The sequence below is a fragment of the Cynocephalus volans genome, chromosome 16, assembly GCF_027409185.1.
Source record: "Cynocephalus volans isolate mCynVol1 chromosome 16, mCynVol1.pri, whole genome shotgun sequence".
In the NCBI taxonomy this organism is placed as follows: Eukaryota; Metazoa; Chordata; class Mammalia; order Dermoptera; family Cynocephalidae; genus Cynocephalus; species Cynocephalus volans.
In genome coordinates this window covers 14,992,863-15,020,144 of record NC_084475.1, presented here as the reverse complement: position 1 = coordinate 15,020,144, position 27,282 = coordinate 14,992,863, and the positions used below count along the sequence as shown (strand labels likewise).

Here is a 27,282-nt window from a genome sequence, read left to right as displayed (position 1 = left end):
CTGGGATACCATGGACCCGGCCATCCCAGCCACGCCTCCTGGCCTCACCTCCCTTCCCCGGTGGCACTGAAAGCATGGAAGGGTTAGGCAGACAGCCCCGTAGTTCCTGGGTCTCAGGAGGCCCAGCCTTCTGAGATCCCGAACCCCAGCTCCCAGGTCACCCCCACATGCCCAGCCTTGATCTCCCATTCCCTGCTACACCCTGTTTAGTCTTGTGGGCAGGAGAGCTGGTTCCAGGCAGGGCCCCTCACTTATGCCGGATGCGTCCATCTTTGCCATGGGTGCTTGTACCGTGGGGCAGGTGGGGCCCACGAGTAACCCGCGGGGAAGTGCCAGCTGGGTTGGGGGGAATAGCAAGGCGCGAAGGGTCCCCAGGGCCTGCAACAGGGGAGGGGCCAGGATCAGTGGTTTAGCGATGCCTGCTATCCGTTTTCCCATCACCCAGGGGCCTTGAACTCCCTAGGGGCACAACCCAAGATGCCAGTCTCATGAATATTCTGTAAGAACCATACTTCCAGCAAGGGGCAGCCATGGGGGCAGGGAGCTCCACCATTCTGCTCCCTGAGCTGGCCAGGGCCTCCCCTTCCCCATTCCCTCCCTTGCTGGTACTGACCCGTGTTCTGGCTTGGAGGGAACCTGACTTTGGCCAAAGGCAGCGTGATCTTTCCCAGATGCCGGATGCCAGGGGCTGGGTGGCCACACACTGGCATCCTGTGGTCTGACATGCCCTCCGTGGAACAGGGCCCCAGGAGGTGTGTCTTGGGGCGGGAGAGCTGTGTTGGTTGGAGAACAGTGAGGTGAGGCTGAGAACAGCACAGGGATCTACTGCAGGAATCTCTTCCCTGGCTCCTACACCAGCTTGGGGATAGAGCCATTGTTGAGGGTGGTGCCTCTGGGTTCGGTGTAGGGCTGGAGGGGCCCTCAGGTCCCTACCCCCAACGAAGGGGCCCAGACATCCCACTCCTGGCACCTTGCCTCACCCCTTGCCCCATGACCTCGAAGGACCGGGACCTCCGCTTCCTCCTCTTCGCCTCCAGTGACTCCTCCCTTTTCTTGCCCAGGCTTTTCTTCTGTCCACGTGGCCAGGGCCTGGGGCCATCACTGCGATGCCTGACTGCTTGGGATGGGGCCTCGCCTGTGCTGCTGGACAGATTGTCCTCGCTGGCAGTGTGCTGCAGCATGGGGCTGGGTGGTCGCTTGCAGGCCAGCGGGCCTGGTGGCTGTGCATCTTCAGCCTCACTCAGCGAGTGCAGGGACAGGCTACTGTGCTCTGTCGCGGACGCCAGCAGGTGGCACCCTTCAGGGCCCAGGGCCTGTGAGCGCCGCCGGGCAGCCTTCACCAAGATGCACTTGGTGCCCGTCAGGATCTCCTTCCTTTCTGCAGCAGGACACATGGGTCACCCAACCTGAGGTCAATGACACCTCCTGACACTCCTCCTCTCCATGGCAGAAATGGGTAGGAGCCAGAATGCCTGAGTTTCAATCCCAGCATCCCCAGTTGATTGCTATTTAAGAAACTTGGGGCACCTCTGAGCCACAATTTCACCTGTAAACTGGGGATGGTAAAACTAACCCCATAGGGTTATTTTGAAGATTAGTTGAGATAATGGCTCAGCCTACATTATCCATGGGGTAGGGATTCAGTCAATATTTGCTATTACCATTACCACTGAGTGGGAAGGGGGTGTGTGATCCTAAGTGTCACGTGTTCTTCATTCTGACTTCTGATCGTGCCCCCAGCTCTCTGTGTGTCCTTGGGCAGGTGGCTAATCCTCTGGGGCACTGGTGCTCTATAGAATGGGTAGCACCCAATGCATGGGTGCACCAGCAGAGCAAAGGGCAGGAAAAGGCTTTGGGCTGGGTGATCTGAGCAGTATAGACTATGCCAGGCAGAGGCTGATAGGGCAGGCAGGGGACACACACACCTTTGTAGGACAAGGGGATCTCTGACAGATTCTCGCTGCTGTCGGGGGAAAAGTTGATCCGGCTGCCCAGGCTGTCCTGAGGGGGGGCCTGTGGGGTGATGTGGGTGGGAAGAGGAAGGCCTTCAACACAGCAGGGACCCCGTGCCCCACTCAGCAGAGACAGTGTGGCCTCAGGAGTGGTGACTGCTGTGCCCTCCACCCCCAGCAGCAGAGCTCATGGGGCCAGGGGGTGCTCAGAGCTCACCTCCTGGGTCACCAGGCTGCTGATCTGGATTGCAGGTGGGGTGGGCACAGAGGAGCTCTTCACCTGCCAGGCCCCGGGACTGGCCTTGAACATGTGGTGGGCTTCACTGAGATTGGCAGAGGAGGATGGGGTGGGAGGGGGTGCTGTTGACCAGGCTGGTTCCACTGAGGTCCGACCTCCATCCCAAGGGAGCAGTTGGTATAAGGGGAGAGAGAACCCAGGAGTCCTGGATCCAGACCTGTGCTACCTCCCCTCTTTTATTCCTGTTCCATCTTCCCCAGTTAGCACTGATCTGGGCTAGCATCCCAGGACAGGTCACGGGGCTGTGGCAGGCAGGACTGGGAGAAGTGGTCCCTGGTCTCACCTCTCCGTGCTGAGGGGAGGGAGGGTGCTGTTTTGCAGGCACTGGGCTTCGGAGTTCAGTGTCTTTACACTCTCCAGGTCAGAATCCGGGGTCAGTGTGGTTCCTGCTGGGGTAATTTTGGGCAAGGAGCTTTCCTGGAGAGGGAGAAAGCAGTGTTGGAAAGTCAGAAGACTTGGTCCTGGCTAGGTAACAGCACAGGGTGACAAAGGTGCACAGAGTGATGAGGACTATAACATGAGCTGGGAGCCCTGGAGGGGCAGTGGGCTTGTGTTCTGGGTCCCCAGGGGTAAGCTTTGGTCTGCTAGGTGTCCTCAGTGCACTGCTTGATGGCCTGGTTTCCTGGGAGGGCATCTGGGGCCATTTTTGATTTCTCAAACGGCCAACCCTGACCCTCAGACCTTGGGTGGGTACACATGCCAGAGAGAAATGCCCAGGAATGGGAACCGTAGGCTTGGCAAGGCTTTGGGTGGGATAAGAAAGACAGGGAATCAGCTTCCAGGGGTGTCAGCCAGCCTGGTCCCATCCCCATGCCAGCTCCCACATGCGCACTTGCCCGGGCCCACCCAGGCGCCCACCTGCAGGGCCCTGGAGGCCACGCGGTCCGTGATGGTGGCCCGCTCCAGGCTGCCCTCTTCCAGCTCCCGCAGGTACACTTCGTAGAGCTCCTCCAGGTGCTGGGGGACGGCCAGGTTGTAGTCTGCTGTGGGAGGGGCAGGGCTCAGTGCGTGCCCGCGGGCCCTCCGCGGGTGGCTCAGACGCACAGGGCGCGGGCCCTACCCTCGATGATCTGTCGCTGGCCCTGGATGATCTCCTCGCAGAGGCTGCGGTGCTGCTCCAGGCGGCGCACGGCCTCGCGGCGGTGGCGGAGCGCGCCGTCGCGGAGCAGCGCGTGCGACTGCATCTCGGTGTTCTCCACCTCGAGCTCGTGCACGCGGCACAGCAGGCTGAGCACCTCGCGCTGCTCCTCGGAGCCGATGCCCCGAGGCAGCGTCTCCTCCAGGCGCCGGCCCCGTGCGCGCAGCTCCCGGCAGCGCTGCTCCAGCGCCAGCTGCGGGTGGCGCGGGGTCAGCCCCAGTCTCTGGACTCGCAGCTTCAGGCTGGAGCTCCAGTGCCGAGGCCAACCCTCAGAGCTGTAATCTTGGGCCTTGTAACTAGGGACTGCTCCAAGGTGGCCCTTTTGTGCTCGCTTTCTTGCCACCCTGATCACAACCCACCCCTGGAACCAGCTCTGTGAATAACTGCTCAACCCCAGCCCATCTGCCACCCTTAAGGCTCATGATACCCTGAAGCCCCCCTGGTTGGGTATCAGAACAGAAGGCAGAGATTTGCTATCCGGAAAACCCTAATTATAATATTAGCTACCATGTTTCCAGTCTATGGTATGGGCCAGGCGTTTATTTAATCTTCCCAACGACCCCATGAGGGCTGCAGCATGACCGCTCCCATTTTACAGATGAGGAATATGAGGCACAGAGAGGTTAAGGAACTTAGCAAGGTCACACAGGATGTGTAGCCCGAGCTCCCAGGTCTCACTCCTCCCCCTGCCCCCCAAACCCCGGACACCTTCTGCTTGTGCAGCTTCTTCTGCTCGCCCGCCAAGGCAGCAATGCTCTCCCGGGCTGAGGCCACCTCGGGCGGCTCCAGGATGTCTGGCTGGTCATCGCCTGTATCTGAGTCCTTCTCACTGTCATCCTTGGTGTAGGACTCCTTCCGCTGCTCCTCCCGCCATTTGAGGGCCCGGCGCGACTTCTCATGCTCCCAGCTGCACGGCCCCACCCGCCAGGAGACATGGGATTCAAGCCACGGGGGCAGGGCACAGTGTGCACGTCCAGCTCCCCACTCATCTGTCCCAGGGGTGAGACTTGGAAGGTCCTAGGGAAAGGGGTGCTTACCCGGCAATGGTGAGCAGGTGGCGGGAGGTGTCGATCTGGACCTCCATGGTGTGGTTCTCCAGTTCCAGCAGGCGTCTCCGCACGTCCATCTGCTCCTGGAAAGCACTGATGAGCTGCTCCCGCAGTTGTCCCATCTCCGCCTGCTCACCCTGCCCCCTGTGCAGTTGGACCTCAGCTGCCCAGTGGATCGGGGTGGGAGAGGTCAGTGGAAGGGGCAGGTTCAGGCCAGGAAAGTCTGAGCCCACCCGGGGCCCTCTCTTCCCTCTCTTCCCAAACCACACTCCCACCTCCTGTCCAACCACTTCCTCCAGAAAGACCTCCGAGATGACTCCCTCCTCCCACACCCCACTCCCACATTGAGCCTTCAGGCTTTGGCCCACAGGTGATTCCCAGCTCCTCTGTAACTGGGCTTCCCCTAGCCCTTACAGCACTTTTGTGTCAGCCATAGAAAGGCGCCCCTAGATACTTTACCACCATCTGTCAGAAAACCATCCTAGCAAATCCGCAAGTCTACAAAGGAATGGTACCCCTTTTGGTGCTGCCGGGCATGGATTCAGCCCTACGCTACAGCCCCCAGTGTGACATCCTACACAGCTAAATGCTACGTGTCTCTCATTTGTGTGATTCCACCTGACCTCTGTATCAACTCTCTGAAGCAGAGATCGCCCTGCCATTCTACAGCAGAAGACTGAAAGGCTCACAGCAGTTGCGTGACTAGCCCAGGGCTATCCCGCGAGAAAGAACCGGAGTCTGCATTTGAACCCAGCACTGCCTGACCCCAGAGCAACGTGACGCAGCCTGGAGAGGAGGGCTGCCGGAGACGGCTCCCGCTGCTGCAGACCCGCGCACACACCTTGGATGTGGCGAATGTCACCCCGCTCCAGGCGGCCCCGGGCCTGGCCCCGCCCAGCCTGCTCATCAATCTTGCACTTGAGCCGCTGGATCTCGCCCCGCAGGTCAGCGATGATGCTGGTGTACTGGGCGATGTGGTAGGAGACGTTGAGCAGATTTTGCTTCACCTTCAGGGAGCACGGGATGGGGACAGAGGGGTGGCAGTCACCTCGGGTGCCGGTCCTTGCCTCCAGGCACTCACCAAGGCCTGCCTGTGCGGTCTTTCTCTTTCTCTCCCCTGCCTCTCCCAGTCTTTCTGGATGACAGCAATGGCCTCCTTGCTTCCAGACTCACAGCCTCCTATCACAGCTGCGTGCCTCTGCTAGATCCGTGCTCCTAAACTTCTGCTTCTCCTGCTCAGCAGCCATCAGTGGCTCCCTGCTGCTTAGGGGGAATGGCCTAATTCCTTCACCTGGTGCTGAAGACCCGCCACTCTCTCTCTGATTTTCGTGGGCTTCACTGTTCCCACGTGAACGTTCTGCTGTAACTGAGGAACTATCCTGCTCTCCCCACGCTCCCCGCAGACACCATCTCCTTCCTGTCTTTGGAACCTCTGCCCTTCCCAATCCCACCCTTATGGAATGTCCTCCTCAGATCCTTCAGGGTCCCCCTCACCGTCTCCAAAGAGCTCCACTGGATCCCACCAGCCCAACTCCTCCTCCCCATCCTCTGACTTGCCTTGGCACCTACGGCTGGCATCATTTACCTGCTGTTAATAATATTCAGAACTATCAATGAACCATTTCAAGAACACATCTCCTCTCCCCCATTAAGTTTCTGGAGGACTGGGATACAACTTGAAGCACTCGGGACAGTGGCAGGCAAATTGTAGGTGCTCGAGGAATGTTCCCTGCACCCGTCATGCATTTATCCATTCCCACCGCTCCACATGCAAACAGGTTGAAGGAGACTTCTCACTAGATGGCAGGAGTTCCGACATGTTCACCAGAGAGATAAGGACATGGACTTGGAAACTGGGCGGCCCAGTTCCAGTTTGTGCCTCAGAACCACCACTAACCAGCTGGGAAGTCGCTTATCATCCTTACACCTCTTTGTCCTACACCATATACTGGGACAGCAATAACACCCGCCTGCTTTTGAGGATCAAATGAGCCTTATGTTAAAGGACTTGGGGTAAGAGCTCAGCAAAGGTTGCCTCCCATGACTATAATGATTAGGTGCTTTGAAAACGTAAAGTCTGAACAAGCATGTAAAGAAGGGAAGTCAGGAGGGCTGAGGCCAGGGGAGAACACACCCAGAACAAGAAGAAGGGGACCCTTGGGAGCCATGGGCTTCCTGCAGACAAGTAGATTTTGGAGGTGCAGGGAGAGGGCACAGGGTAACATTCGACAGGGGAATGAGACGAGTGCAGTGGTGGCTGGTTCCAGAGAGGGTGTGGTGGGGTGGCAGGGGTCAGTCCAAAGGCTCAAATTTGGCCCAGGAAGATGTGCCCTGGGTGGACAGTCCGGGGGCCCTCACCCTGGTCTTAATGTTCTTGGCCCGGCCAGCATAGGTCAGGGTGTTGCGGGACTCCTCGAAGGCGCTGCTCGCTGGACTGATGTGGGCGATCATCACTGTGCGGCTGTTCCCACCCAGGGAATCCTGGATGGAGGAAGGTGGGGGCTGTGGTCAGCTGGAGATTGCCTCCCCCAACCCTCCTCCTGCAGGCTGTTCACACTGCCTTTCCTGGTGTGAGTGTGTTCTCTCTCTCTCTCTCTCTCTCTCTCTCTCTCTCTCTCTCTCTCTCTCTCTCTCTCACACACACACACACACACACACACACACACACACACACACACACACACACACACACACACACACACATGCACGCGCTTGTAGGGCCTGGCTGCTGAACATCACATGGTGTAAAGTGCATTGGCTCTTGCCACACTATCTGTAGACTGTAGTCTCCTAATCCGAGGGCTTTCGCCACATACATATATTTACCTAAAAACCCTATTCTAAAAATCAAATGCAAGATTTCTAACCCTCTACAGTTTCCCAGTCTAGTGCCACATAGTTTACTTAACACTTGCTCTCAGATAAACAACGAATGATTCTTTGAAGGATAAAGATGTCCCAAATATTGCAACAGCCCCTCTAATCAACTCTAATCACTGCTTAGGTATGATATTGTATACTTTAATGATTTTAGACCTAACAGATGGTTGTCATACCGATCCTGTTAAGAGATTTTAAGAATTGCTGAAGGGAAAGATGTGAAAAGATGTTTGCTAGGGGCAAACTGTCTGTTGGTGGAAAATTTAGAGATAATTATACTTAGATTTTATCATAAGAACGCAACTTTTGCTTAAGGAGAGGTTATACTTTTTTTTTTTTTTTTAAGATGACCGGTAAGGGGATCTTAACCCTTGACTTGGTGTTGTCAGCACCACGCTCAGCCAGTGAGCGAACCGGCCATCCGTATATGGGATCCGAACCCGGGGCCTTGGCGCTAGCAGCACCGCACTCTACCGAGTGAGCCACGGGCCGGCCCAGGAGAGGTTATACTTTGGATAATGAGCATAGTTTGACCAACTTAGCTTTTCACTAATTGTACTTTGGAATGTCACATTGTTAATTTTACTGATGTTACTAGTTTTCATTGTTTAAGCTATACTTAGCCATAGATAACTTTTGTAACACTCCCCATGTCTTTGTGTCGTTTTGTAATAATTGAATCAACTGATTTTTCTTGTGAAACTTTCTTGTCTTCACAATAAAAAACAGAAGCTAACTTTGAGCCAGGGCTGTACCCAGTTTTCTCCTCCTGACAGAGGAGTTGCTGAGGTGCAGTCCCTTCGGGCTTCTCACTGCATTCATGATGCTTTGAGTAATCCTTTTTCCGTCTCTGTTACACAGTGAGAAGTGTAACAGGAAACCTCGTTTGGATCCTACTTCTAGTACTTACTAGCGTGAACCCTTGGGAAAGTTACTTAACTGTTTTGTGCCTCAGTTTCCTCATCTGCAAATGCAATTCTCCTAACTCATAGAGCTTTTTCTTACAATTAAAGGAGCTAGTGGAGTGAGGCACTGAACACAGTGGACACTCAGTGACACTGCTATCATTTAAGACTAAGGACACCCCTGCACAAAAAGGTGGCCCCCAAACAGCAGACTCTGTGGACTGTGAGGCTGGCTGTCCACCTGAACCCCTAATCTGGATGACTCTTTGTTCCCTCAGACCCTCAGTGCTGGGGTGGGGGTGGGGAGGTGACAGGTGCAGCTCATTTCCCTCTCTGCTGCCCATCCTTTGGTTACGGTTGCCACATTTGAATTTCAGATAAACAATGAACTATTTTTTGAAGGATAAGGATGTCCCAAATATTGCATGGGGCATGCTTATACTAAAAAAACTTGTGATTTATCTGAAATTGAGATTTAGCAGGGCATCCTGTCTTTTCATCTGTTACATCTGGCAGCCCTGTGCCAGGTGCCCGCTGCCTGGGCCTGGCTGCAGCGGGTACCTTCAGGAGCCGGGTGAGCTTGCTGTCGCGGTAGTTGATGTACTTGTTGCTGCTCTTGTCACTCAGTGCGTTGATGCAGTTGCCCAGGGCCAGCAGGGAGCGGTTGATGTGGGCCCCCTCTTTCATGCGCTGCCCACGGTTCTGTGTCTGGGGGATGAGCAAAGGGTATAACTCCGGTCTCACGGGGCAGGGGACTGGGTTTCGCCCTGGCCACCCCTCCTGGGGATCCTGGGTTATAGAACCCTTCTTCTCCCTTGGGGCCCTGAAATGCAGTGATGACAGGACACAAGAGGGTCTTGTCCCACCCTCGTCCCCGGGCTCCTGAAGGCCATTCAAGAAGGTAAGAGAAGGAAGGTGTCTGAACAAGAGCCGTGGGCTGAAGGCTTCTGAGTGGGGCTGTGTCTCCCCGGGTGGCATTGTGAATGACATGGGAGGGGGGCTGCCGTCCACAGGCGGCTTCCCGGGCAGCTCTGCTGGGAGCAGCAGGACCAGGGCGCTCGGCTTGAGAGGTGCTCCAGGCCCCAGGGAGCAAGGAGCGGAGTGTGTGTGCAATCGTGGGAGCAAACTGAGCATATGTGAGTAGGTGGGGGTAGGAGAGTGTGTGTGTGAGTGCACGTGCTGTGCAGGGCGGGTTTCTCTCCGCTTCTTGGGGCTGCAGGACCGCGTCAAGGCCAAGGAGGCTCTGCCCACAGCTCCCCAAGGAAGTGTCTCTGTCCAGCCTGTCAAAGCCAGAGCCAGCTGGCTTCAGTGGCCAGAGGGCATGCCCTCTCCTCAAGGTCGCTCCCTATGCCCCCTCCGGGAAGCCCTCAGGGTTTCCTGGAAGGTAGGGGTGTGTTTCTTGACCCCCACCCTGTTCAAAGCCAATCCCACACATTCAAACACGAGCGCTGTTAACTCCCCTGGCCGCTGTCCGTTCCCTTGAATTTGCTCCAGTGCTAGCAGTAACATCACCAGCCTCATCGCGCAGGTAACCACGAAACTGCTAAGTTTGCCCACAGGAGGGGGTCCCGCCTATGCCTGCTGGGTGGAGCTGCTACCACCCAAGCAAGCAGGACTTAGTGGCAGGGGACAAAGATGTTTCGAGTCATGGGTGACAGAGACCTTCTCCTCTCCTTGATGCGATCGGTTGGACCCTCTCCCGGCTCTGACCAAGTCCCCCTAGTCAGGAGGTGTTTGTCTGCCCCTTCACCCAACTCCTTGTCTTCCTTGCCCCCTGCCCTGGGGCAGCCGCAGAGTCCTTTCCTGGAGAAGCCCCCATCCTCCCGTTCCCCTTCCCACGGCTGCCCCTTGTCTCTTCCCAGGACACTCCACTCATCCTTTCCTGGCTGCTCGACTGCTCTGCTGCGACATCCTTCAGTTCCTTACCCTGGGCCCCCCCCCCCCCCCGCCTAGCTCCTCCACCTCCCTGGGACAGACAGCCCCCCCCCCACATCCCCTGGTGAGCTGGGAGGCTGTTATTCCTGCTGCCATCCCCCAGAGCCAGCCTCACCTGGCAGGACGTAATCTCAGTCCTCTGCTTCCCTCTGGGACAGCCCTCCCTACCCAGCCCCGAGCCCCCAGCCCGGGTGCTGGCCTCACCTGGGAGGCACGCTCAGAGCCAGCCAGATCAATCATGAACAGGCGGCCCTGCCGCACCTCCTGCAGGATGTTCTTGACCCGGCTGCGCTGGCGCACGGCCACCTGGAGCACGGCGTGGGAGCGGGAGGACGTTTGGTTGGCGGCCGTGGGCTCCTGGGTCCTCTGCCTGTTCCCCTTCATCAGCAGCTGCATGATCTGGATGGGAGGGAGGGAGGGAGCAAGGAGAGGCAGCTCTCAGGGGCACGTGGAGATGTTCCCGCAAACAGAAGGAGCCCCTGGGGGCTGGCAGGGGAGGGTCCTGCATCTGAGAGGCTGGCAAAGGGCAGCCTGGCCTCTGTGTGCTGAGGGGCCTGAGCCGGTGGCCTCAGCTCCCTGGAGGCCATGGTCTCTGTGTGAATGTGGAGGCTGCATTGCCTGGTCACTCCCCAGGGTCAGTGCTTTGGGGATGTGATGGCAGGTATGAGTCCCACCTCTTGCTGCCACCCAGGATTCTCTGTGTCTGTCCCAGCCACAGCTGAGTGGGCAGGGGCTCCTGGCCTCAGCCCCCACCCCTCCTGCACCCTTAGGTGATGAGTGTCCTCTCCACAGCCCCTGGCTGCCGCACAAGACTTGCCTCCTTAGCATTGATGGTGGAGACCTCAGTGATTCCGGCCACCTGGATCACCCCTTTGGAGTCCTCCCTCAGCTCCAGGTACCCCAGGGAGGGGTTCAGCAGGTCCCGGATCATTTCATTGTAGATCTGATGGGAGGGGCAGGGAGAGGGCGTTAATGGGGCAATGAAGGTAAGGAGGTCCAGCAAGGACAAAGTTCCCCTCCATGTCAAGCAAGCAGGAGACTGGAGCTCACACTTCCTGAGTTCCACTCAGAGAAGCCCTGATTAGAGGGAAAAGCCCCTTCTTTCTATGGGGTGGGGCTGGGGGAGCTTTAGCACCCACAGGGACACATGTGGCTGCCAGAGCCAAGGTTACAGGAGGCTTCAAAGCCAAATGGGACCCCCTTTGCAGACTGGCCAGGCACTGGCAGGGCACAGGGACCTGATCAGTGGCAAGGCTCCATACCAGGTGAGGGAGCCCTGTTTGTTGCCAGGCAACCCTTATGTGACTCCTCCTGGATGCCCCCCCTGCCCACACAAGTGAGTGTTGCTGGCTGAGTCAACACCACGCTGGCTGGGCAGCCGCTGGCAGCTCCGCTTCACTGCCCTTCCTGAGTTGTCACCCAGGAGATTATCAGCTCCCGGAGGAGCCAGATGGAGTCCAGCCCGCTGGCTCTTCCTCCTCTTCTTCTGGCTGCTGTGTGCACCCCCATCACTGCCTGGTGGTAGTGCTCCCACAGGGTGGGCACCAGGGGCTGTGGTTGGGTAGCAAAGGCCTGCAGGTTCAACACATACATGGCATGTATGTGCAGTTTTCACCTGTACCCACGTGCATGGAGTCCCTGGAGGTAGCCTGGCAGGGTAGATGGGGTCTGTTCTGAGGAATGGGCCCACGAGGATGGCAAGGTGGTAAGCCATCTGGGAGGGTGGTGGGGATCTGTGCTCATGACAAGATTGCTTTGGAGTGTGGATTGGTGGGCAGGGATCAGCTGTAAAGCCACAGGGCCCTGAGTTTGAATCCTGACTCTCTCACTTGCTGTGTGACATTGACCTAGTTGCCTAACCTCTCTGAGCCTCAGGGTTTTGTAAAGTAGGGCTAACAGTATGCACACGGGTGAGCAGCAGCGATGAGCACCCCAAGAATCTGCCCAGCGATTGGCCCCACATCGGCGGGCCAGCCCAGTCCTCTGTGCCTCTATCCAAGCCTGGGTGGGGGGCTCACCTCCAGGTAGGACATGGACACCTCATATTCCATGTCGTTGCTGGTCTCCTCGATGGCACGGAAGAGGTCATTGAGGGTCCGAACGTAGATGCCAGGCTCGTGGTCTGTGCCCAGCATTGTGTAGGTTTTCCCACAGCCTGGGGCAGAACAGGGTGGTGGGAAGGCAGGGTGGGGGCCAGGAGTGAGGCTTTGTTTCCTTAACGCTAGGACCTCCCAGATGGCCAGGGAGGAGGTGGACAGGGAGGATGATGTCCGTGGCTCAGGATGGGACCTTGGCAGCTGGAGGACCCTGGCTGGGGACTGATCAGCCTCACCCTTGATTCCTGCCCCAGCTGGACTAGTTCTGTAATGAGGGTGAGGAGCTCGGTCCTCAAGCGGGGGGACAACAGGAACATCACACTCCTCTCACGTGGTCTGGGTTTCCCCCTCACCTGTGGGGCCATAGGCAAAGACAGTGGCGTTGTAGCCTGAGATGACGCCCTCAATGAGGGTCTTGGTGGTGGCCTGATAAACCATCTCCTGCAGGGAAGAGGAGACAAGTCAGAGGCCTGGAGCACAGGCAGGACAGAGGAGAGATGCCCACTGGCATGTCCTGGAGCCTGACAGGAGAGGTTCCTGTCCCTGGAGCCCCAGGCCTGAGAGAAGTGGGAGTGGGGAGTGGGGGGGGGGATGTCTCTGCTTACAGCACAGGGGCGGGGGGACACCAGCCTGAGAGAGAGTGCAGGACACCTGAGACGCCTCCCCCCACAGCTGGCTCTTGGCCCTCAGCCCCGAGGACGCATCTGATCTGCTCCTGGGCGCACCCTGCAGATGGGCAGCACGGGGGTCCCCAGGAGGGTGTCGGTTTCCCCGCAACTATCCACCACCCACCGTCCCCACACCAGATGGGCTTCGGGCTGCTTCCTGCAGCTCTGACGGGGCCGTGGTGTGTTCCACATGGGTAGCCATGTGGGAGGGCAGCTGAGTGCCTACCCAAGCGTGTCCACGAGGGAGGTGGGCGTACGCCCCGCCCAGGCACATGCAGCCTTTGACAAAGGGGGAAAACTCAGGAGTGCAGCTGCCTGAGGCGGTGGTGGAGGGAAGGCTCAGGGTCCACGGCAGGGTCCCCTGAGGGCCCCTCCCGAGTGGGCAAAGGACAGAGCGGGGCTCTGTATGTCTCTGGGCCAGGACCTTCCTCACCTGGGTGGCGGTGAAGTCAAAGGCCACGTCAAACAAGTAGGATTTTTCCCGGGAGCGGTGCGCCCGCAGGATGTCATCAGGGTCCTCCGTGGGGTCCATGAGAACCACCATCTGCAAAGGTCCCCAAGGGACCCATCATTCTGGCCCCTGAGATCCACTGTGTCAGCTGCAGGAGTTCACAAAGCCTGTCTGGACTCTGACCTCGCCCCTCCTCACCTCCAGAGGTGGGCAAGGAGTGGGAGGGGCCAGAGGCAGAGTTCACCAGCTCTCTATGTGTCAGCTCTGGACGCCTGGCCTTGGATGCCCAAAGGGAAAGCCTCCGTGACAGCTAACACCTGCCCCTCCAGGGCTAGCACAGTCCCAAGGGGGCAGAGAGCACCATGTGTGAGCCCCAGACCCAGTGGTCCCTTCCCCTGATTGTGACACCAGACCCAAGCTGCCTCTCCTGAGATGGTGGAGCAGCAACAGAGGCTGGCTTTTATGAAGCATTTCTTTCATGCAGGCACCTGTTCCAAGCACTCTGCACACACCCCCACGAGGCCAGGCGGTAGGGCCAATTTTCACTCCCATTTCACAGATGAGGAAATCAGGGTCCTACAAGACACTTGCCCCAGGGCATACATTAGCAAGTGGAGAAACCAGGGCTCAAAGCCTGGGATGTGGGTTCAAAGCCCACAGACTCTGAATCTTGTCCTGGGTTCATGCAGAGTTGCAGAGGAAGCTGGATCCTTGCCAGGGGATCCTGGTCTAGAGTAGAGGTGGGGACGGGGTATGTACTAGACTCATGGAAATGATGGAAGATGTTCAAAGACATGTGGGAGGACTTGGGTTTGGGGGGATTTAAGACGAAGGGAACAGGGGCAGGTGGGGTGGAGGTGCCCCTGAGAGGTGGCTGGCACCTCTAAGTGCTATTCTGTGTCTGGGAGCACCTGGGCTCCCTGGAGTCCTGACTCACGCCAGACAGCCGGGGGAAAACAAGCAGCAGCTGTGCCTGCTTCTAATGAGGCGGGAGGACACTCCCTGGGGGCTGCGACGTTGAATGGAGTGCCAGACGGGTGGCCTCAGCCAGCATGGGTGCCTCACAAGGCTCCTCCTCTTCTAGTGGGAGGGAGGGTGTGGTGGGGAGCTGTCACTCCCAGCCCCCCCCCCAGTACATAAGAACAACAGCTAATGTTTTTGAACCCTTTTCATCAATTCATGATTATTATTCTCAGATGGGGAAGTCAAGGCACAAAGTCAAGGTCACTGTACACATTAGCCCTACCTAATATGACCCTGGGTGATGTCCAAGGAGGTAAACTGAGTTCTAACAGATGGCAAGGCACTGAAGAAGACAGGCTGTCATAGGGCCACCTGAGGATAGCAGAGACAGTGGCTGTGTTCCCTCCTGGGTCAGCAGGGGAGCCAGGGCTACTGACAGCCCCCCAAAGGGCTTAAGAACAGAGAAGTCATGTGGATAGCCACCTAGAAGGGGCAGAGGAGGTGATGGTGAGCTCTGCAGGTTCTGGAGATCCCCAGGAGGTGCCTCTGGGTCCACCTCTGTCAAGGATTTAGGAGGCCCAGTGCCAGCAGAGCGACAGCTTGGGACCCCCACCAGACTGCCTTCAGCATTCTACCTGTGCCCTGGGATCAAGCCCCCTTTCCTTCACTGCCTGGACTCCTGGAGTAGGTACCCTAAGATCCTCAGGAATCTGGTGAGGCCCCCTTCTGGGGTTCTTAATGGAGGTGGGAAGGGTGAGGGGCTCCCCAGGACGCCAGACCCGGGAGCCTCGAGCAGAAATCTTATCCGATCAGATGGGATTCCAGGTAAGCCAGTTAAAGGGGAAGGCCCAGACAGGCTGGGCTGGGGCTTTGTGCAGAGGAAGAACAGGGCCACTGACTTAGGCCCCTCCCTGAGCTGGCCAAAGCCTGAGTGGCCACAGTGAGCCAAGTGCCAGGAGTCTGGGCTTGCACTGCTATTACCTGGGGTGCCCACCTGTCCCTAGCCAGGCCACCTCCCCAGGGTCTCGGCTGCAATGCCCTCTAAGCCTCTTCCAGGATCTACTCTGCCCCAGGGCCCAAAGCCAGCAGCATGAGCCCTGCTCAAGTTTCGGACCCAACTGAAGATAAAAGCTGGCTCCGAGTCCCCTGGCATGGGTCCCCAGGGGAGGCAACAGGAACCTGACCAGCCGTACCAGCTCTCACCTTGAATGCCAGTGCACCTGTGGACACGGGTAGGGCCGGTGGCCTGAGGGGCACTCTCTGGGGTCTTCAGTTCCGGGGAGGGCGAGCAGCAGACACTGATGCCCACCCCCCAGGGATGACTTTCATGTGACCTCCAGGCACCGCCAAGTTCACGGAACCGTGGGCATCTGGTTCCTTTGATATCTAGGCTGCCATGATCTCTGCTTAAAGAGGGCTTTGTGTGGGTTCCATCTGTCTGGGCCCCGGGCCCCGGCCCTCGCCCCGTGCTCTAGCGCATCAACTCCCATTCCTGGCCACTCAGGCACACAATTGGAGCCCTTGTGCCCCTAGGCCAGGTGAACTGGAGCTGAGCTGGGGATGGGTGGAAAGGGATGCTCTGGGATGCCATGGGGCCCAGCACAGGGTGTTCAGGCCAGTTCAACATGTTTGCTGAACTTTTCCATGTGCCAGGCATGGAACAAGGCCCTAGGGAAAGAGAGAAAAGAGAGGCCAGGTTTCCTGCCTTCAGACACTCACAGATCATTTTATTAACCAGGAAAGTGCCAGAGCATAGAGGAGAGGCACCTAATCCAGCCCTGCCATAGAGGAGGTCTTCCTGGAAGAGGAGGCATCAGCACTGGGTCTTAAAGGATGAGCAAGAGGTGGCCGAAGGAGGTGAGGTGAGGCGAGAATATTAGAGAAATGCATGAGGAAGGCTCAGAGGTGAGAGGCAGGCCGTGGGCAGTGGTTCTCAGCTGAGATCACTGAGGTTTCTCGGGAGAAATAGGGAGTTGGGAAGAGAGCTGCGGAGTTTCACCTTTTATCCTCCCTGCGAGGAATCGCCCTAGCATAGACCCAAGAACTCACGTGTGCATCTGCCTGTCCCCACCTGCCCAGGGCTCCCTCCGTGAGCACATGTAGTATCTGCTCTGGGAGTCTCCCACCCATCCACCCAGGCTCCCTCTAAATGTCACCTTGGCTGGCACATAACATATGCCCAAGGAACGTTTGCTGACCAGAGCCGTTCATGGGGAGCTGTGAGTGTGCCGGGCACAGGGCTAAGGGCTTGCACATGCTTTCCCACTCTCCCTGACCACTTACGAGTGGGCAGCTTATTATCACTGGACTGCAGATGAAGAATCAGACTGGTTAGTAGTGTACCCAAAGCTGCATGCAAAGTGCGGAGCTGGTGAGATTCAGAGCTGTTGGGTTCTGGAACCCAGGCTCCCGACCACCAGCCTGCCCACTGCCTGGCTGGGTGAATGCCCACCTATTAGGGGTTGAATTGTGCCCACCCCTCACCAAAATCCATAAGTTGAATTGAAACCCAGTACCTTAGAATGTGACATGATTTGGAAATAGGGTCGTTGCAGATGGAATTAGTTAAGTGAGGATAAGGTCACACTAGAGCAGACTGGGCTCTTAATCCCATATGACCAGTGTCCTTATGGAAAGGGGGAATTTGGACAAAGAGAAGCACAGAGGGAAAACGATGTGAAGGCACAGGGAGAAGGTGACGTCCACAAGCCAAGGAGGGGGGCCCGGAGCAGATCCCTTCCTGCTGCCACCCCGATTTCAGACTTCTGGCTTCTAAAACTGTGAGACAAGTTTCTGTTGTTCAAGCCACCAGTGTATTGTATTTTGTCATAGCAGCCTTGCAAATGAATACACCACCCAAGGCAGGCTCACCTGCTGCAGGAGGGTGAGTGTTGCTGGAACCCCAGGTGGGGCTTCAGCCAGCTGCTCCACCAGCCCTCAGGGGGTGGGCTTAGCATGGGCGGTCTCCCTCACCGCCCCAAGGGATACATTTTCATGCCAGTGGCACACTGGGCACCTGCCTCTGGGAGGTTTCAATGAGGACGTTGCTCACACAGGATGCACAGGGGCCTTTTAGTGCTGGCAAGAGGGTGGGACAGTCAGGAAGGGAAGGTGGGAGGCTTCATAGCAGAGCCCTGCCCCTCTAGGCCCAGCTGCCCCTGTAGCTCCAGGACTCCTAAGTCAGCAGAGGCCCCAGCTTGAGCCTCCCCCTCGATGACCTCCCCTCCCAGCCCTGCTCTTAGATCAACGCGAATTGTGAACTGGAGTTCCAGACCAACTTGGAGTCTTTGAGAGTAGAAACTCAAGATCCTGTAGGGAAGCAGGGGTCTCAGGCCAGGGAGATGGCATCTCATCCATAAGCCATGTCCCTATCAGGGACCAGGCTCTTTCCTAGCATCTCCTAGGTGAGAAATGCATGGCACCAAGCATGTCAGAGCTCTTCCTGCTGCACACCACTAAGCTACGGGTGCTTTTGTTAGCATTGCAGTTTTGACAGGATACTTGCTGGCCTCCAAATGGCTGAACCTAGCCAATGGTTTCTCACTACTGACCCATTAGGCTGGATAATTCTCTGTTGGGGGTTGTTCTGTGCATTGTACAATATTTAGTAGTGTCCTCTACCCACTAGATGCCAGTAGCACCCTTCCCCCTAGTTGTGACACTGCCAAACGTCCATGTGGGGCAAAATGGCCCCCAGTTGAAAACTAGTGACATAGACTATTCTTCCTCCAGCTTCCAAGACTGGCAGTAAAGATCCCCAAGGGAGGGGGTGCCACAAATGGGGCCCAGTGTTGACACTGCTGTGTGACCTTGAGCAAATGGCATCACTTCTCTGGGCCACAGGTTTTGTGTAGTTGGAAGTTAGGGAGGACCAAGAGGCCATAACCTTGAGAGAAGAAATCACACCAGCACCCCATCCTGCTCAGGAAGCCTCAGCAGAGAATCAGCTCTGGCTTTATGCCCAGTCCAGGGAGCCAGGCCCACAGCTCCTTTGTTCTCATGGGTGAAAACAAAACACAGCAAAATAAAAAGCTGATTCTAGGTGGATGTCACGCCTATAAGGCTGTTGCCATTTTTTGTTTGTTTTCTTTAAGAAGGAGAATCTGTTGCTGGTCATATTTCTAGTTGTAAATGTACTGTCCTGTGAGTCCTCAATAATGGGGACTTTGATCCCAGGAAGGGTGTCCCTGGGCCCTGTCAGCCTGCAGGATGGATGGAAAAGGCCAGAATGGAGACTGCTGAGCTTGTAAAGCTACCAAGGCCCAGCTGGCTGCTTAGTATAGAGTTGCATCTGGCTGATGTACTGGTCAGATCCCCACCTGGCTATAGGATTCTGAAAATCCCAAGGCTCAGGATAGTGGGAGGGATGACCTAGAAGATAGTCTAGGGCTGTGTCTCTCAAAGGGTCTGCTGATGCCTTTATCAGAGTCACCCAAAGAGCTTGAATAATGCAGATTCTCAGATACCACGCAGATTCACAGAGTCAGAATCTCTGAGGGAGTGGGCCTATAAATCTGAATTTTTAACACCTCTCCTTGTACCCTTTTACTTGCTAAGTGTAAGAATCCTTACATCCTAGCAGCATTATACACAATAGCCAAAAAGTGGAAACAACCCTAATGCCCATCAGCTGATGAATGGATAAACAAAATGTGGTATATACACACTGTGGAATGTTACTCAGCCATGAAAAGGAGTGAAGTTCTGTTACCAGCTATAATGTGGATGAACCTCGAAAACATTATGCTAAGGGAAAGAAACCAGACACTAAGAGCCACAAACTGATTGACTCCATTTACATTAAATGTCCAGAATGGGCAATACACGGATGGAAAGTAGTTTAGTGGTTGCCTGGGGCTGGGAGGGGCTGGGGAGATGGGGGAATGGCTGAGGGGGGCAAGGTAAAGAATCCTCACACCCTCCCCTGCTCACTCTCTACCACGCTCAGCTCTGTGGGGCAACAGGGTCAAGAAGCATCCAGATGGCCAGTGTGCAAGGAGACCCCAGCCCGCTGCCCCCCATCCCAGCAGGCAAGTGGGCTGAAGGAGGCTGCCCCACAGCACTCAGTCTCTGGCATTTGGCATCTGTCACCTTATACTTTATTTATCTTTCACAACAGCCTCAGCATCTGCGTGGCCACTGGTCTCTCTTACATGATCTCCTTTAATCCTCTCAACAGCTCTTGGAGTGGGTGGAGCAGGCTCTTGTTCTGCTGTCTTCTGATGAGGTCTCTACCCAGGGAGGATCTCTGGCTTCCCCACCCACTCTGGGCAGGACACAGCAGGGCTGGGTCTCTGGTTCCTGGGGCCCTGGTTGTAGTCTTTGTTCTGTTGGGATCCCAGGGCACCTCTTACGCTGCTCTCTCCTTTCTGCCCCCCATGTCACACCATCCAACCTAGTCTCCCTCAGTGGTCCCTCTGCCTTCTCTCGTCTTTTCCCTCTCACCCTCGCCCTGCCCTCCTGGCCTTGGACCCACTGCTGGGCCTCCTGGAGGGCCCTTGCCTGGCTCTGAGGGTCCCCAGGAGCAGCGGGGGTGGCAGTTGGGCTTTGAGCTGATAAATGCTAATTACGGGATTATACACATTATCCGTTGACTTCAGTCCTGCAGACAATCACAGCCTGGAAAGCCGGGAGGAGAGTCAGCAGGCTGCGGGCTTGAGGGGGGTGGGGATGGGGGAAGCAGAAGGCGGCTGTTTGTTCTGGAGTCTCTTCCCCCACCCTGGAACTCTGGGGCCCCACCAGCCTTTCAGGCTGTCCCACCCCCTTGCCACCATCAATGGCATCTCTGAGGGGTCTGGTTTTAGGGTCTAGTCTCATCCCAGATGCTACTAAGAGACAGAGCTCCTACCACACTTTCCCAGGAACACATACATGGGGAGGTGACCATTTAGGGACTGTACTGAGAGCTCTGACACAGGAATTGGGAAAGTGGGAGGCGGGCTGGGTTTTACTTACCTCTGGGGCCTGAAACCATCCCATATTTAAGCCCTTGAGATGAACTAACATGTGCCAGGCACAGTGCATACATTAGCCCACAGGGACCTACTACAGGAGGCATTGAGATTACTGTTGGAATTGAACTGGGACCCTGGCCTGCTGAGGTATCTTTACAAATCCAAACGCTAACTCCACCTTCCCCACAATCCAGGCACACTGGCCTCTTGTCTCTGAGGACACTTTGCCCGTGGGAGTGACCACCCACCCTGTCAAGCCTCGTTGCTACCATCTCCCACATCCCAAATGTCCACAGGAGAGCAATGCCCAGCCCTAAGAGGGCTATCCCAGGACTCTTCATGGTGGCCCAAGCCCCGTGGGTGATTGAGTCCCCAGTCCACCTCTCCCCACTCAGGACCCACTGATGGGGGGCTGCGGCAGCTCCCGCCTCCCTGCTGGCCACCAAGGGGCTGAGCCCTCAGTAGTCAGCTCTGGGCTGCTTTGCTCCGCAGCTCCTCCACCGTCGGGCCTGAGATGGCACCAGCAGAGGAAAAGCACCCCCCCATCACAGAGGGGAGGCGGGATGCAAGAGGCACAGCCCAGAACCCATGGCCAGGAGAAGCTGGCTTGGGGAGCCCCTTGGAGAGGCTGGGCCACGCAGACCATGATAGTTACAACCAAGAGAGCCTTAGACAGCAGGTGGATGTCCCAACCCAATGTCTTCCCTAGAGGCAGGCACTTGGGCTCAGCCACACCTTTGCTGGAGAGAGATATCACCGCCATGTTATCCTGGGTGAGCTCCCAAAGTCACCTCATTGGCCCATGGGGCCTCTGGGCCTCAGGAGGAAGGAGCAGAGCTTCAACTGATCGCTGGCCCATCAGTGACGCTGACCAAGAGCTTGGACCCCCCAAGCTCCCCTGCAGGCCAGGGCTTCAGATGAACTGTGGGGCCACTGGAGAGGGGCAGAGGTCAGGGGCAGGGGGCTGGTCAGTGCGGGAGGCCGGGGGAGACGGATGCCCATTTTGCTTCTTGGATTCGTGCATCTTCACCTCCTACTTGCCAGGGCCTGACTTGTCAGAGAAACAGCTTGCTCTCAGGAAGTTCCCAGCCTGGAATATGCTGTGGCTCCTCCCAAACTGTAGGTCTTGGGCAGCAGGGCTGGGCCCGGCCCCCAGGGCAAGCCTATCTTCAAATGCACTGGGGACAGGAGCAGGGGCCAGAAGCCTGCAGGGAGCTTGCGAGGAGAGCCTGGAGCCACACTGCTCAGACAACCCTCTGTGTCTCTCAGCTGACAAAGGAGCAGACCTGTTAAGGCTGCTGAGCTCGGGGCTTTCTCAGAGGCGTAGCTTGGCTGGATTCAGCCGGACCTAGGAAAGGAGCCCCTCCCTCTGCACTCACAGAATCAGAAAGGAGGCAGTGTTTGCTGGGTGTGGGCACGATGCGCTGTACCCTTGACAGGGAGCGTTTCCATCAGCGTCAGTTAATATTTATCAGCCCCCACACTGGCCGGGAGCCAGGAATAGCAGAGAGAGAAACATCATTGTCCCAACCCAAGGACCTGATATGGGGGTGGGGGACAAGTTGGACACACTGGGAGTGGCCTTGCCTGGAAGGAGGTTTCTCCTCCTGAGCTCTCTTCAGGGCTGGCCCCTCTCATCAGCCAATCAGCAGCCCTGGGGAATTCCAGTCTCACAGAATGACAACGCTAACGTCTTTTAAATGTTTCCGTGTGCCAGGCACTGGGCAGGTGTGTGCACACACTGGCCCACAAAGACCCTCTGCAGAAGGCATACGGCTACTGTCCCCACTCACAGATGAGGCTACCGAGGCTCCTGGAAGCACCCCCCTCCCCGCCCAGGGCCACACAGCTGGCAAATGGCAGACCCTGCCCTACATTGCTGTTCGTGTACATCCATCCTGCTCCAGCTGGGCCCCAATGGTTTCGACGGGGTCTTCCCAGTCATCCCCTGCTTTCCCTGTGGTCTTGGAGGAATGCACTTGTTCCCAAGAAGGAGTAGGAAAGAGAAATCAGGAGGTTGGGACCAGTGGCTCAGCCATGCCCACAGCTCCACATCATGCTGAAGGAAAAAGCGTGGGGGCACCTGGCCAGGGAGACCAGAGGCAGGCAGGCATTGGAGGCTGTGCCATCCACCTCCTGTTTGTTTATCATGGCCCTTGGGCTCTATAAGTCCAGCCTGAGGGATCTTGGCCCAGGTGCAGCAGGTGCCCACCTGTGCCTTTCTCCACTGCACAGTGGCATCTGACTTCTCTCACCCACCAGCACATCCCAGCACTGACACTCCTACCTGGGCATTGAGCCTGCCCCTGCTTCCCCCACCACTGTGCCCATGCCCACCCTGGCAGCCCAGTCTTCACCTGCCTGCCCAAACAAACACCCTGGCTGTGGGCTCCTGTGTGGGGTGTGCACCCCCCTACCAGGCTCCAGCCTCATCCACTCTTGGCCTCTCTCTCTGCTGCTTGAGCCACACTGAGCTTTCCTCAGTTACCCAATTGCATCATAATCCCTCTCACCACAGGGCCTTTGCACATGCCTGTCCCTCTGGTTGGAGTTTCTGCCCTCATGCACACTCCTGATTACGTCTTCTTCACCCCTCATGTTTCAGCTCAAGCACCATTTCTCAAGAGAGCCTTCCCTGATCTCTGGGACTAACTTGCGTCCCCTCTGGTTGTCGTGTCACTATGCATTTTGTTGCAGGGCTAGTTAGCTGCAAACTCACGTTTGCTTCAATTCTTTGACACCTCGTGTTGCCACACTGAGCTGGTGAGGCAATGGGGAGAGGACAGGGTCTTTTCTGTCACCACAGTTTCCTAGCTCCCAGCACGGTCCCCAGCATGTTCCAGAGGTACTTGATAAATATTTATTGCCTCGTGTGCCCCACCCACCTCATCATGGTGATGTGAGGACCAAGATTGCAAACAGACAGCCAAAGATTTTGCCAAACATGCACACTCTAGAGGTGAGCTCTGGCTCTAGATCACATATATACTTGCTCTACGGGTTGCAGACATACTAAGGTGGGAAAGCCAAGCTATGGGCACATGGAAGGTAAATGATCAGGGCCCACCCAGGCTAGGGAAGCTCTCAGCTCTCCTTGGATCAATCTAGGAAGGCTTCCTGGAAGAAGAGCCCCTGGCTCCTTGACAATGTCACTAATGGCACAGCAAGTAGAGAAGGGAAAGAGCTGTTAGCCACGGGGGTCCTTCCTGTCCCCACCATGTGAACTGAACGATCTGAGCAGATGTCTGCCCTGCAGCCCCCATACCTGCTCATCCACTTTGTGGGCGATGAGGGTGGCTCCTTCCTCCAGCTCTGCCACACTGATGGGCCGGACCCGGAGTGCCACCTGAGGGGGATGACCACATCCCTGGGATTAGCAGAAGGCCATGCAGCCCCGGAGAGAATAATGAGAGGGCCTCGGGACTCCCCCCACCAGGCAAGCTCCATGGGTTCTCCTGTGTCCAGCCATCCCAGGCCTCCTTTGTCCTGAGGAAAATTCCATGATTCAAGGCCACCACCTAGGTCAGAGGGCAGCAGGTCCACAGGGTGTCAGGCTATGTCTGAGTCTATGAATCTCCCCAGGAGCCTGGGACTCACGGAGAGCCCTAGAGAAGAGAGCTGTGTGCTCCTCCAGGCTGCATCAGTCACACGCCCAAATTAAACACCAGCTGCTCCCCTGGGTTTGAACTTGGAGCCCTTGGCACTGGAGCAGCCCATCTGTGTGTCCGTGAATGATGTGCTGCCACTGAAGGCGTGGGCATGGTGGCTGCGGGATGGGGCCTAGCAGTTAGGACAGAGAAGGAACTTCCCCCTCATCAGGCATCCCAGCAACCGTGACCACATGCCCACCCCAGGAGAGTGCAACCGAGGTCCCATCCTCTGTCTATTCTCCAGCCTGAGGAAGACGGTGAGCCTTCATCTAGTGCATGGGTCTCCCCAAAGATTGGGGGGTGGGGAGCATGTCTTCTATTGACCAAAGGGAAACAGCTGCTGGTGTGAGGGTAGCCCTAGCTAATGGGTCCTCCTGCCCAGTAAGGACACTTCACTTTTGGAGGGACCTACATTGCCTCTCAGATCATCTTTAGTGGCCTCCTTAGCCAGACTTCACTGGCAGGAGGGCAGGACACTTTGTCCCTGCTCCGGAGAGCACACCACACACACCAAGGCAAACCATTTTCAAAGAGACACATTCTAAACTGCCAGAGAGGATGTTCCAGAACCCAGGGCTTGCTTGGGGCTGGGGTCGAGGCTCCTCTTTGGAGAAGCAAGCTTGCCCTACAGAGGTGGCTGTGTCTAGGGGGTGACATTATCCTCCAGTTACATCACCACCCACCTGCTGGTGAGGAAGGCCCATTCCCAGATCCCAGAAGTCAAGGGCTGGAGAGGGGCTGAGAGGAGGGCAGCACCCATCCCAAGCCTAGTGGTGGACTTGGGGTCACTGAGTGATCCCTTCCTCCCTCTGGCCCAGCAGTACTGATGACCAGGAATCTCTGTCTTCCGTCTGTACCCACCTGCCACAGCCCACACTCCCACCTTCTCATCTGTCCCGACCACCAGGGCTCTGGGGGCCATCCCGGAGGCTACAAGCTCTTCTCTGAAATATGTAGAGTCCTGACTTGGACACCATCTTTGTTGCCGCCCAATAACCAGCCAGTCCTGACCCCATGCTGCTCCTCTGGCACGGGATGCGGGGTGGAGGCGCCTCTTGTCTTCCTACCAGTGACCCCTACCTCTCTTTAAATTCCCTACCCCACCAGGACAGGGGCACTCCCTGGTTCACCAGGAAACTCCCTCCTTCCCTTTGAGCTCTGCCCCGGGCTTTTCTTTTCAGATCAAAGAGCAGCCTTGCCCCAGAGACCATCTGAACAGGCTTTGGGGGCGGGGTCCCCCATAGGAGGGTGTGGAAAGGGCACTGGGGTTGAGGTTGGGCTGACTTGTCAGTCCTCAGAAGGATGGCCCTGATACCTTCTCGATACCCATCCTCTAGGACTTGGGGAAAGTTGGTCTGGACAGTCCCAGCCCCTGACCCTTGCCTGTCCTTAGAGGGGTGAGCGTGAGGGGACAGGACCGCCCTGTCTGTTGGAGGCCGACCGAGGTAGTGCGGGCTCCGGGGCCACGGAGGGGGGCGAGGAGGAGGTGGAAGGGGTCTCACCATGAGTTGCTGGTCCTTGGAGTCCCCGCTGTCCTTCATGCTTGCGGAGGGCGGAGGGGCTCAGGCCACGACCCCGGGCATGTCCGAGCTGCACCCCCACCGCCGCCGGGTCCCGCCTGCGCTGCTCGCTGCCTGACAACCCGAAACCAACGACGCGCCCGCGGCCAAGGGCGCTGACCGGGAGGCGGGGCTGGAGGCGGGGCACAGTCGGGGCTGGAGGCGGGGCAGGAGGCGGGGCACAGGCGGCGGCGCCCCGCCCCTCCCCGCGCTGCTGGCGAGAGCTGGCCGCCTCCTCCGGGAAGGCGCCCGAGCCTGCGCCGCCGCCGGGCGTGTGCCACCTGTCATCCCTGCAGCCCTCGGTGCGTCCGCCCGGTGCCTGCCCACGCCCTCCGGCTCGAGGCTTGCTGGGCAGGCGCTCTTTCTGCCCCTCGGCCACGCGCAGCTCTTGCCTGCCTGCCGGCCTTTGTGTTTTCATGGGTGCTGCGAGCATCGGGCCTGTGACTGGTGCCTCTAGGGTGGGTGTCTGCACCCACTGTTCGAGGGTGGGGGTGGGGGGGGAGAAAGGGAGGGTGGGTATAAGAGTTGTCCCTTTGCCCAGGCTGCCCAACCGAGTGGTACAGGGGAAGCACCTATAGAACCCAGGGTGTGTTACAGAAGAGCCCGCCTCAGCGTACCCCACTAGCAAACAAGGTTGTGTCCCTAAACCCAGAATCTGGGTCAAGATGGGTGGATCCTTGTGCCCTTCTGGCTCCCTGCCTGCTGGAAGAGCTGCAACACTGCAAGAAAGTCTAGGTCAGATGCAGCAGTCTCCAGTCTAGGTGACAATAACAAAGATCATACACTCAGGAGCACAGGGGAAAGATTCCCGGCCTCAGGAGGCCCCAGGAAAACAGGATTCTAATCTCAGGTGGACTTTCCCAACCACCTGGAGCCAGTTTTGCCTGCCCCCCTCTGGGACTCAGTTTCCTGGGTGATGTTGGAGCTCCTGATTCTGATGGTCCATCTTTTTTGTCATCTGTCCCCACTGAAGATGAGCCTGGCAGCTCCTGCAAAGATCCAGAGAGGGAGCCACGATGGGGCTCACTTCCCATGGAAGGAGCTGGGGAGGAAGAGCTTGCATCCCCGGGGCTGTATCAGCTGGGCACACGGCCAGACAGAGCCCTGATGCCAGACTGTGCCCTGGGACTGGCTTCCCGGGCTGCCCCTGAGGAGATCGTGTTGGGGATAGTTATTAATAAACAAGTGGCAAGAAGCAGCCTGTGGCCTTGGGTTTGGCAAATAGATAAACCAAGTAAAGCTTAGTGGAAACCAGTCCTCCTGTAGCGGTCCTGGGTTTTGTCCTGTTCTCTGGCCCAGGCTGCCCCTGAGGCTGCAGCCTGAGCTGGCCCATTTGCAAATAGGCATATTGCAACAAGAACCAGGTGAGTTTTCAGGATGTGTCATTGCTATGGTTTGTCTCCACCAAAACTCATGTTGAAACTTAATCTCCAATATGTCAGTATTTGAGGGGTGGGCCCTTTAAGGGGTGACTCTGCCCTCATGACCAAGTCACCTATTCGTGGATTAATGGGTTAACGGATTAATGGGTTATCATGAGAGTGGACTGGTGGCTTTATAAGAAGAGGAAGAAAGACCTGAGCCAGCATGCTCAGCCCCCTTGCCATGTGATGCCCTGTGCTGTCTCGGGACTCTGCAGAGTCCCCACCAGCAAGAAGGCCCTCACCAGATGTGCCTCTTGAATTTGGACTTCCCAGTCTTCAGAACTGTAAGAAATAAATTTAATTTCTGTATAAATTACTCAATTTCAGGTAGTCTAAGCAACAGAAAGCTGACTAAGATAG

General features: G+C 57.0%; 1 protein-coding gene across 1 annotated transcript; it reads right to left on the bottom strand.

Moving 5' to 3' along the window:
* Window positions 1-247: 247 nt before the first annotated feature.
* KIF19 (kinesin family member 19) lies at window positions 248-25,480 on the bottom strand. The gene is made up of 20 exons (XM_063080369.1): window positions 25,442-25,480; window positions 23,555-23,635; window positions 13,355-13,465; window positions 12,607-12,694; window positions 12,176-12,312; window positions 10,975-11,100; window positions 10,362-10,556; window positions 8,784-8,930; window positions 6,796-6,918; window positions 5,279-5,444; window positions 4,426-4,600; window positions 4,097-4,295; window positions 3,311-3,581; window positions 3,109-3,230; window positions 2,534-2,667; window positions 2,170-2,275; window positions 1,926-2,013; window positions 981-1,378; window positions 614-773; window positions 248-378 (listed from the first exon to the last, which is right to left on the bottom strand). The coding sequence occupies exons 1-20, from the start codon at window positions 25,478-25,480 to the stop codon at window positions 248-250; spliced, it is 2,997 nt and encodes a 998-aa protein (XP_062936439.1).
* Between the last annotated feature and the right edge of the window lie 1,802 nt (window positions 25,481-27,282).